Source organism: Ovis aries, chromosome 13 (assembly GCF_016772045.2).
Source record: "Ovis aries strain OAR_USU_Benz2616 breed Rambouillet chromosome 13, ARS-UI_Ramb_v3.0, whole genome shotgun sequence".
Lineage (NCBI taxonomy): Eukaryota > Metazoa > Chordata > Mammalia > Artiodactyla > Bovidae > Ovis > Ovis aries.
The window spans coordinates 78003299-78014895 of NC_056066.1; the positions used below are offsets into that span (position 1 = coordinate 78003299).

Consider the following 11597-nt stretch of genomic DNA (forward strand, 5'->3'; position numbering starts at 1 on the left):
CTCAGCTCCTGTACTGCAGAAACAGCCAACCCACCACAGCTACTGAAGCATGGGCACCGAGAGCCTGTGCTTGGCAAGAAGAGGAGCCAGTGCGATGAGACCGGCGCACCACCACTAGAGCAGCCCCGAACCACCACAGCGAGAGGAGGCCGCGCAGCAGAGGCCGCAGCAACCTGAACACATACACAAATCTTTTTGTTCTTTTTTTAAAGTCTGTCTCACAGAACAAGCACTCAAATGCTGGCTGTTATCATTTGTGAGTTTCATGGAGGAGAAAATGTGAGTCCTGTCACTAAAGAACAAAACATGGTTTGAGCAAAAAACAAACAAAAATAGCAAAAAAACAAACCCAAGCAACCCAAACTTCAGAGCGGCAGAGGGGAAGAGACATAAAAGCCCAAACACTTCATTAACAATGGAAGACACTTTATTATTATTTTTTAAAGCATCTCTCAACATTTCAACTCTTGGTAGAAATCAAATGCAAACATCTGCATTTTTAAATTAGCATCTATTTATCTCAATCACAGCAACCTCATACAATTAAGATACACACCGAGGAGGAGCACGGTCACAGCATTTCCTATTCCAACCCACGAACACAGTGTTTCCGTGATGATAACCCACGCTGGACTTTCTCTTCCAGAACAAGTGGGTTATTCCTGCTTCTGTCTGCTCTGTGAGTTACGTGGCATCACGGTTGGTTAAGAGTTAGTGTAGTGCTAGAGCAGTCTGAAAATGGAAAACTGGAAAAGTCAGGACTGGGAGAGGCACGGACACCTCTGAGATGTGAAAAGGAAGGAGGACATCAAAGATGGGTGCCCCCAGTGGGAGGGCCTTAGTAATCAAGTTGGTTGAAACTCAGCTTTATATACACATGGAATATCTACAAGTGATCTACTAGATATATATATATATAAAAGCCATAGAAGATTTTGAAAACCTTAAAATCTCTCAACTGAGTTGGAAGAACATCAGCAAATTCACAGTGGCCTCAGGATTCAGCCAGATGGAAATGTGCTCAGGAGCTGAATACCTCCTCCCATCACAAAACCCACTGCAGGTCAATCCCCGTAACATTCTGTACATCACCAACACTTATGGCTAAAATATATTATTAGTTCACACGGAAGCAGTTTTATTTTCAGATTCTTGCCCCGCTCCTCCTCTGTAACCCAAAAGGATAATCCGGGGTCAGTTAATTCACATAAGGAGTTTAAGGGGCCTTCGGGTTTGGAAGCGCTGAGGCTCGGCTAAGAATCTCAGGAGGCACCCGTCTGCTGGGCGCACGCCGACTCCTGCCCACCTCTAGTGCAAAAAGGTCATGTAGGTTACAGAGGAGTCCTGGAAACAGGTGAAGAGGAGAGGACTGAGGTGGAGGGGTGGTGGGGATCCAAACCCTCTTCCTTCTGAACTGAGACTCGAGGAGACTGCAGCGCAAGGCCCACACTCAGCAAGCGGTGAAGACCAGGCTGGAGGTCCGCAGGGTGAGGTTCCTGACTCGTCACTGGGTGGTCACAGTCTGCAGGCGCAGAGACCTCTCAGCCCGGACGAGCCCCCCGAGGTGCGCACTGGAGGTAGGTGTTGAGATTGGTTGCAGGGAAGACAGCGGCTCTCCACGAGCCCAGGGGACATCATCTCTGTTCCTTCTCCAAGCCTGCACGCTCCACTCGAACTTTGGGCGGTGGCGAGCAGAGGCAACAAGGTGGAAGGGCATGAGCCCCTCCCCTGGAAGACTAAAGAACCTGGGGCATCTTTATAAATAGCTACATCGGTAATGTTTTCACCACTTTGAAACACACGGCAAGTTGAATATTTATTTAAAAATAAATCTCAAAAATATCTATGTACAATACAGGAAGAGAAAGATGTGCAAACAACAGGAGGAGGGGGGAGGTCAGTGCCGCGGTGGAAGGTCCACACTGCAGAGCGTGAGGGCGAAGTTCACAGACCCCACGGCTGCGCTGAGCCGTGGAGGCAACAGCATGACATTCAGTGAATCCTGGGCTCAGGTCACCGTTGATGGGTAGAGGCAGGGAAGGCGGGGGGGGGGGGGGGGGGGGGGGGGGGGGGGGTGCCAGCCTGGTCCCGGTGTTTGGGGACGGCGGCGGAGGGATGAGCCAGTGGAGGAGGCCCGGTGTGGCAGGAGGGCTCATTTCACAAGCCAACAGGCCTCTAGCTCACCGCTCCAGGTGTGCATCTGGAAGCGACCCGGGGGGGGGGGGGGGGGGGGGGGGGCCTTCCCAATCCAAGTTGGCTTTGCCATGGGAGTGAGGGGTCGGCAAGAGTCCCAGAGATAGAAACCATCTTGAAGAAACAAGCCCACCACCCACCCCCCCCAAAAAAAAGAACAAGGAGTGGAGAGATTAGCCAAAAAGGATTCCCAACGGAAGCGCCACCCTCTCTCCTGCCAGACGACAAAGCAGCCATCAGTTGAAATAATCTGAGTCGGTAAGGGAACTCCCACGTGGGGTGGCCGGTCCCAGGATCTCCCAACACCCGCATGGTCAAGGGCAGGGCTCTGTTTCTGAGATCTATGCCTTAACACTGCTTCCCCGTGACACCAGAAAGGTCGGAGGTGTAGCCCTTGGAGCAGGGAGGCGCGGGGTGGCATCTATCTGTACACGAGATGGGAGAACTGGGTGGACTTGTAGTTCAGCTGGTTGTTGGGCATGAACTTGTGCAGCTCGCTCTTTTTGCAGCAGGGGTCGTAATGGTAGGCGCTGAGGCAGGCGTCGCAGGAGACTTTGGAACACTGGGTGCAGGTGTTGGCGGCCCCCGGTCGGTTGCAGAAGCCACAGCGGGAGGTGGCGGCGGCGGGTGGCTTGGACTTGGAGTGGAGGTGCAGCGGCCGCTCGAGGCCCTGAGTCTGGCCCGCGTACTTCTCCCGCAGGGCGGCCCCGTGGGCCAGGCTGTCGTGGCCGGAGGCTTTGCCGGGGAAGGCGCTGGGCTTGGCGGCCGGGGAGCAGGCCAGCTGGCTGTCGCAGCGCGAGCAGAGGGCGGCGCTGCAGGCCAGGCCGCAGTTCTGGCACTTGGAGAGGGCGGACTCTTTGGCGGGGGGCGAGCGCTTGTGGTAGCCGGGGTGGGCGTCGTTTCTCAGCAGCCAGACGTCGGGCCGCAGGGCGTCCTGCCTCCGGTAGGCAGCCCGGGGCTCCGCGTCCGTGTACAGATCCACGTCGTCCGGGCCAGGCAGGTAGGGGCCGCGGAGCAGGCCGAGCCCGTTGCTGGGAGCGGGGGCCGGCAGGTCGTCGGCGCCGCCGTGCGGGGAGCCGGCCACCGTCAGGAGCGAGGGCGGCGGGCGGACGATCTCGTCCTTGAACTCGTCCCCGGGCTCGGCGGCCGCCGGCTCCTTCCGCAGGCTCAGCGAGGTCTTCAGGGGAGGCTTCCGGCTCTCCCAGTAGCTGTCGTAGGTGTCCACCGACCGCGAGGGCTTGGTCACGCGGGGCTTGTAGTAGTCTTTGGCCGCCCGCTCGCTGGCCGACTTCTGCAGCACCACGCGCGCCATCGAGGCCGACAGCGGCTCGCGGGCCTCGGCGCGCCGCCGCAGGGCCTCTGCGCACCCCCGCGCGTCCTCCGCGCTGCCCCGGCGCTCGCTCACCACGTCCAGCTCCGTGTAGCCCTTGTCCTTGACCTGCGAGTGGATCTCCAGCATCTGCTCGCACTCCACCTTGGCCAGAAAAAGTTCGAAGGAAACCATCTTCACTTGCAGCGTCTCGACCAGCTCTTTGAGCCTGTAGGCGGTCCCCAGCTCGGGCACGTAGCCCATGTAGCTCAGGATGGCTCGGATGTCCTCCTCCAGTAACGTCGACTTGACGTAGTACACGAAGGGGCCGGTGTAGGTCTAGGGGAAGGGAGGGCAGAGGAGCAGAGTTGGGTTCTTCTCTCCCAGACACACCGCGGAGACTGTACCCGGGCGGGGCGCACCCAGTCTGCACACGGGCACGTGGGGAGCGGGGGTCGGGGCCATCTCAGGGCAGCAAGTGGAGGCTACTGCTCCCCAACAACTCAGCGCAGGGGTCTGAGGGAAATGACCCGGGGGGGGGTGGGGAGGGGGGGGGAGGGAGCAAAGCCACTGGCCTTCCACATGGGCTGCAGGGGCCCTGCTCCTTAGGGAGGTGCAGGGCAAACACTGATGGAGAAAGGGAATTGGGTCAGAGGCAGAAACACCCAGGAGCAATGCGAGTACCCTTTCTGGTATTTCGGTGAGACTCAGCCTGACCCGGGGGAAACTCTCCTGAGCCACCACCGCCTTTGGAATGATTCAGAACTCTCCGTCTCCAGTTCCTCCTCCCCCCTCATCCCTGTCTCCCTCTGGGGCAGCCTCCTCAAGGCCTCCACGCTGTCGACCTCCCATACAACCACCAGGAGTCATCTTCTCCAGTGGAAACCGGATCCCGGCCCTGCCTGCTTCCCTGCCCCCTTAGAATAAATTCCAGCCCCTACTCTGGGCTCCAAGGCCCTGTGTAACTGGGTGCTGCCCTCCTTTCCAACCTCACAGTTTCAGATGTGAGCTGCCAGGGGTGGGCAACCAGCGAAGAAGGCACTATGCACTATTGCCCACAAGGCCAGGTGGGCAATTCTGGTCCTCATCTCAGAGGCAGCCTGGAAGCCAGGAAGGCCCAAGCAGAGGAAAGAGATTACATGGTCACAAACCCTCTTCCCAAGATGGACAGCAAGGCACAAGAGGGGAGAGCAGCATGCAGGGCCCGTCCCCAGACCTTACCTTGATGCTTCTGAACTCCTTCTTCCAGGGGCAGAGGAAGAGGTTGATGCCCACCGTCTCAAGCACACTAAAGGCGCAGCGCAGGGCCCGCAGGCTGGAGGAGCGGAGCGAGCGCAGGGAGCTCTCCACCACCTCATAGAACTGGATCAGCCGGAATCGATGAAAGGGGTCCACCTTGTGCAGGCTGAGCAGGGTGGAGGCTGCCGCCCGCAGGGACTCATCACTGCTGGGGGTGGCATCCCCTTGGCCCTCGTGGAACTGCACATACTTCCGGAACAAGTCATCCTTGTATTTTGCATCCATTGAACTGGGCTTCCCCATCCAATCCGATCCAGGGACAGGGGCTACCTTATCTCCTCCATGGCTTCTGGCTTAGAGGCAGGGACACTGCCAGAAGCGTCATCATACTGCCTGCCTGGACCCGCAGAATGCTCTGGAAGGGGAAGACCGAGAAGCACGTCATTCCTCGAAATGGTCCACGTCCCATCTGGTGGCTGCCGAGGCCAAACCAGAAGCAGAGCCGGCCTGAGCTACACCAGGGCTTCAACACACTTACCGGACAGGAGTGGAAACAGGACGGGCAAGGTCCTTGATGCTGCTGGAAAGTAGGATTAGGGGCATCGAGCCTGGTTTCACAGGGGTGAGGGAGGGTTAAAAAGCCCCTGAGAAAGTGAGGGTTAGACCCAAAGCGGGAGGTGCTGGCAGGGAGTCAGGCCCCGGGCTAACACTATGAGTGCTTGCCACACGCCAGGTGCACACGCCTCCTAACTCATCCTGTCTTCAACAGCCCTAGGAGGTCAGTGGCATCATTACCCCCATTTCACATATGGGAAAACTGAGACACAGACACACTAAGAAACGCGCCCAAAGTTATAGGACTATCAGGAAGCAGGGCTGAGGTGAGCGCCCAGGCAGGCTGCTACAAAGTCCATGCCTTTCACTGCCACACCCCTTTCCTGAGGCCAGAAAGAAGCTGGCATGTGAACAGCAAGCAGGCTAGTGAGGCTGAAGCAGAGAGAGGAGGAGGGTCACAGGACACAAGGCTGCCCACACCAGCAGGATCCCAGCCCCTGGTCTCAACGAGTCAGACATTTCATTCAAAGAGCCCTGTGAAGCCCCTGAAGGGTTCAAAGCAAGGAGGATAGGAGCATGATCACACCTGTGATCATTAAAAAAAAAAGGCTACGTTGGCTGTTGACTCTTGGAGAGTCCCTTGATCTGCCTTTGTTTCTCTGCCGGGGGGGGGCGCGTGGGGCGTGGGGTGGTGGTTTTGGCCATGCCCTGTGGCTTCTGGGATATTCGTTCCCCGACAGGGATTGAACCTGTGCCCCCTAAAGTGGAGGCATAAGTCCTAAGCACTGGACCACAAGGGAATCCCACTCCACCTTTGTTTTTTACGGTTCCCTCTTGTGAGAGGACAGAACCTTCTAGGCTGGACGCACAGGATTCACACACTCTTGCCATCTTCCTGGCCACCTGTTAGTAGAGTAGGCACAGATCCATCAGTACTCTTGGCGCTACGGTGCCGCAGCACATCCGTATCCATCGAGGGATACTGCCGGGGCCGGGGCGGCAACATGGCCCACGGGGGTCACAGGCAGACCTCAAAGCTGGCCTGCCTGGGCGTGAACCCTGGGTCTGCTTCTCCAGGTTACGTGGGCCAAGTACTCAACTCAGTTTTCTCATCTGAAAAACGGGGTTAATAACTCTTACAGTCCAGAGCTGGCAGAAGGATTCTCTGCAGTCAGTACAGAAAGCTCTTCAGGGACTTCCCCAGTGTCCAGTGGTAAAGAACCTGCCCTCCAATGCCGGGAGTGAGGGTTCCATCCCTGGTCAGGGAACTGCGACCCCAGACGCCTCGGGGTAACCAGGGCAGCCTGTGCACCGCCACAAAGAGCCCGCACGCTGCAATGAAGCCCCAGTACAGCCAAGGGAAGGAAAGGAAAAGAATGCTCTCCAGAATGCCAGCTCAGAGTAGGCCCCACGAGGCACACCAGCAGACGTTCCCAGTGTCGGGAGGTGCAACACCTACCAAGCGTTCCCAGAGGTGAGATCAGAGTGAGGCAAACATCTCCCACTGGGGTGGGCATGTGCTTTCACACTCACCTGTCCTGCCCTTCCTGCCCACAAGCTCCGTGGGTGCAGAGACTGTGACCAAGTGACTGAGGAAAGGTCACAGTGCCAGGGCAGGGCACACGCTTCATAAAACCCTGCCGCTGTCTGAGCGGGTTGGGGGGGGGGGCGGTTCCTGTTGGCTGTGGGAGTTGTTGGGGGCGGGGGGTGGTTCCTGTTGGCTGTGGGAGATGGTGAGGGACCAAAAACAAGCTGCGGTGGGATGGGATGGACCTGCACAGTCCTCCAGCAGCTCTGAGTCCGGCTCAGAAGTCCTAGGTGCCCATCAGCCTGGCGACGATCAGGAAGTCCATAAAATCATGCAGGTGGTAATGGACATTCCTCTGGCTTCTCCAGTTTTGGGGAGACGCCCAGGGGGTAAGACATGCAGGAGAATTAGGGACACAGAGAGGTCACCTTCTCCCACCCACTGCCCTGCCAAGGAAGCCCAAGGCTCAGACCTGAACTGCACCCAGGTGAACAGTGCCACTTGGGATCAGATTCTCCCTCCTACCCAAGGTCGCTGTGGCCCTCAGAACAGCCATCCCTGCCCTTTAAGGTCCACCCACACAGGCCCTTCTGCCTGCTCCTCACGCTCATCAAGCCCATTTTGGCCGCAGGACCTCTGTACACGTTGTCCCTTCTGCATGTTCTTCCTGTCGCAGGCTCACTCTCATCATTCAGGTCTCAACTCAACCATCACTCCTCTGAGGCGCTCCCTGACCACCCCAGCTCAGCAAAGAGCACCTGCCTGGCCCTTGTCATCCCATCATCCTGGGGTAATCACCATCTGAAATCATCAACGTTGGGCATCCCGGGCAGGTCCAGTGGTTAAGATTCCACAGTTCACTGCAGGGGGCATGGGTTCGAACCCTAGTGGGGTAAGTTCTGCATGTTGCTGGGTGTGGCCAAAAAAAAAATACTCTGGGAAATTATCAACTTTATTCAATTACTATCTTCCTGTCTGTCTCCCCTCAATATCCAGTAAGCAGTCAACCCTGCAAAGGCAAGGACAGTATCTGTTTTGTTCACCATGATGCCTAACACAGCACCTGGCACACAGTAGGTATTTGATAAAACAGGCAAAACACATGATGCTAAGCACGTCAGCATTCACCATGCTTGCGTTTCTCGTTTAGCTCTCCTTAGAGTTCTGGAAGGCCAGCAGGAGAGGGAAGAAAGCAAGGCTCCATGACATGATCTGCCACAAGGTTATGTAAGCTCAGGGTTAGGAAAAGGAGGACCCCAGCTTCCAAGCCTGGCCTGAGGACTGGAAAGCTGTGTTCCTCCCGCCACCCCATGATTCCTGAGCTCAGTGATATTCAGGCCTCCATGGTGCCAGGCCCCAGGCTGGTGCAGTTGGGAGGACAGGGCGTAGGCAGGGGACAGGAGGGCACAGCGATTGAGAAGACAGAGCTCTGCCCTGAATTCTAGCTGAACAGGCTTACTGCTCAGTATCAAAGTATGTGTGTTCGCTTTAAAAATAAAACTGCATTGCAACCTGAGAGAAGACATCACTGTCCTTGCTAAAAAAAAAAAACCCATATGCGTTTACCATTTTTTTTTATTTATCCAAAAGAGGCTTCCATCCGGCCTCTGGCCCCAGGGACTGTTTTTTAGTACATCTGAGAACAATTTAGACAGAGCGACATCAAGCCTCCAAAACACTGTTATGATTTTTCTCCAAAGTCAGGCTTGAGCCAATAGAGACTGACTTTTTTTTTAAAAAACAGAGTCAGCCACCCTCAAGCTCAGCTCAGCGTCTGCTCAGCGCTGTAACCATACCACAGTCCCCACCCTTGTTTGTGGCTGGCAAACAAACAAACAAAAGGACTGCAAACAGCCCAGTTTGGTATTCAAAGTCCTAAAGTGAAGGGCAGGAAACACGTCTAAGGGGAAATTTGAACCAGCCTACACTGGTGAGGAAACAGGTGAAAGAAAATGCTACAAGACCCTGGAGGAAAGGCGAACAATGATCGTGGTCCTACTGTGCGCTAGGCCTCGGGCTGTCCACTTTGACTGCATCATCCAGTTTAATCCTCACAGTTCTACGAGGAGACCGAGGCTCTGCCACTAAACAACCTGCTCAACAGAGCCTGAAAAGGTCAGAGCTGGAATTGGAACCTGGGGTGGCCAGCCCCTGGCCTGGAATCTTCCTCCTTTACTTCATCATCTGTGGGTACCATGAGTGACATTCACCAAGAGGTCAGCACAGAAGGACCCTCTGCTAAGTGCCCCGTGAAAATCAATGAAATCCACTCGACAACTCCAAGGTTAAACAAGGAAAAACTGAGGCTCAGAGGGGCCAACTGGAGGAGGAAATGGCAACCCCCTCCAGTATTCCCACGGCCACAGAGAATCCCATGGCCAAAGGAGCCTGGCGGGCCATAGGCCATGGGCTCACAAAGAATCTGACACAACTGAGCGACTCAGCATGCACGCACAGAGGGGCCAAGTCACTCGCCCTAAGCCATAAGGACAAGGAGAAGGGGCTCAGGGATCTGAACCTGGGTCTGATGCCAAAACCCTGACTCAAGCTCTGAGCTGCACTGCTTTCAGGCACAGCCATCCAGCTGCTGGACAGCTCTTCTCAGAAGGGCTTGACTAAGTCAGACACCCTATGGCAGGGCCAGCAGAGCTGAGTTCTAAAAATTTCGGTGGCAGCAAGACTCCCGTCTTCTCACACGGAGCAGGACTGGAAGAGCACAGATCTCTCTATGACGTAAGCTCGAGGGCTGAGAGGGGAGGCTGACCAGCGCCTGGCCAGTGGTAAAGCAGCTGACATCATCCCTCCTGAATTCATTTTCTGAGAATACAGGCTGCATTGTAGCTGGTCATAGCTGATGTCTCTTCTGAGCACAGAGCCAGCAATTTATTCCTAGCACTCTGCAAGAACAACAAAAAACACGCTCTCTGCAAAAACAGCGTGGTTACAGGATACCAAGACAGCGCAGTGACAGAAGCCGTTAATTTCTCCAAGCAACCCAAGGACTGGAATGCCAAGACATGCCAGGCTGGTGACAGAATTAAAAAAAAAAAAAAAAAGCATGGTACCATGAACATCCCTAACAGAATCGGGTGGGTGTTCAGAGCCAAGAGACCTGGTCAGCACCTTCCTGCACCCACAATCTGGGCCCCCCTTTGAAGAGAGATATTGCAATCGGGGGTGGGGGGAGGGGTGGTGGTGGTATTTCAATTATTTTTTTAACATCTCAGAGGAAAGCTGGATCTGTTTAAAACCTCACTGAACAGAACTGAAATGATTCTGGATAGCAAAGGATGAGCTTGGCTTTACCTCAGCTGGCCCATTCAAGCAGAAACATTCCCCAAGCAGCATCTGAAGGCTTCCTCCTCCCTGCACAGGCAGAAGCTATTTTGGGCCCGGCACTGCCCCAGTCCACAGGTTTACAGATCCCTGGTCTAGCTTCAGGCCGCTCAGAGTTCCCTGGGCCTCCAAACAGCAGCAAGGGGAGTGCCCATCAACCCCCTCCACCTCCACACCCCACTCCTTGGCACTCATCCCCAAGCCCCTGAGACACATCCTAAGCAACCTTCCACTGGCAGTGAAAACACCAAAGGGTCCCCACACCCCAACCCAATCCCAGAGAGATTCAGAGAGAGGGCTTCCCGACCTCTGAAAATAGCCTCAGCCGATGCTGAAATTGGGCTTCCCCAGTGGCAGCTGCCGCTGGCAGAGGGGCTCTGGAGCAAGCAGGCTCCCCTCCCTGCAGCACACAGAAGCTGGCAACTGCTATTCCCAGTCTGGTAATTCTTACAGCCTCTAAGCGCCACATCAGTTGTGCAAAACACCCTAGTCCCAATCTCGGGCCCTCCCCAGGGCCCGAGGCCGAATAGACAGCAGCTATCATTTATTGGCGGGGGTGGGGGTGGGGGGCTTCCCTGGTGGCTCAGATGGTAAAGCATCCACCTGCAACGCAGGAGACCCGGGTTCCATCCCTGAGCTGGGAAGATCCACTGGAGGAGGGCATGGCAACCCACTCCAGTATCCTTGCCTGGAGAATCCTATGGACAGAGGAGCCTAGCGGGGCTACAGTCCTGTGGGGTCGCAGAGAGTCGGACACGACTGAAGCGACTGAGCACGCACGCATCATTTACTGGAAGGCTGCTGTATGCCAGATGCTGTGCTTCGTATGCATCTCCCTTCATCCCCATCCCGGGCCCGAGCAGACAGGTTCACTCCCCACTGAACTAACCAGCCAACTGAGACTCAGACGATGGAGTGACTTGTCCAAGGTCACATAATGAGTACAAACCCCGGTCTGCCACCGGAGCCCGAGCTGATGACCAACTGCGCGGTAACTGCCTGCGGCTGGAATCGGGGTGTTCTGCTGCTGCGGCCGTCGCCGAACAAGGGGTGCTCCTCCTGAGCTGCCCCGAGCCTCCCACCGCCGGTCTCCAAGAGGCTGCAAGGCAGCCCTCGCGGGGAGCCGGGATCCTGAGGAGCAGCCGGGGCCCCGGAGTGCCGGAAAGGCGGGTTCGCCCATCGCCCCCTCACCGGCCGCGAAGGGACCCCGCTCCCGAACCGGCCGAGCCCCGCCGAATCGGGCGCCCCCTCCGCCCAGGGAAGCCCCAGACGCCGTTTCCGCCCGCGGCCGAACCGCCCTTACCCCGGCACCGCCGCCGAGGACGCCCCGGCCGAGGTGAGCAGGAAGCAGCCGCGGCCGCCGCCGGAGCCGGGCCCGGCTGGGCTCTCGGAGCTCCGGCCGGCTGCGGGAGACAGAGACCAGTACCCTGGGGCCGC

The 11597-nt window shown here is 56.7% G+C and overlaps 1 protein-coding gene across 4 annotated transcripts; it reads right to left on the reverse strand.

The window, feature by feature from the left end:
* Positions 1-409: 409 nt before the first annotated feature.
* Positions 410-11597, reverse strand: SPATA2 (spermatogenesis associated 2). Of its 4 annotated transcripts, none has more exons than XM_015099931.4 (3): positions 11464-11597; positions 4724-5156; positions 410-3841 (listed from the first exon to the last, which is right to left on the reverse strand). In XM_015099931.4, the coding sequence occupies exons 2-3, from the start codon at positions 5042-5044 to the stop codon at positions 2615-2617; spliced, it is 1548 nt and encodes a 515-aa protein (XP_014955417.3). In that variant the 5' UTR covers positions 5045-5156; positions 11464-11597; the 3' UTR covers positions 410-2614. The 4 variants fall into 4 exon arrangements, with proteins under 4 accessions (XP_014955417.3, XP_042086195.1, XP_060253809.1 ...); XM_042230261.2 differs by having other exon boundaries at positions 4724-9721; XM_060397826.1 differs by lacking the exon at positions 11464-11597 and adding an exon at positions 11050-11410.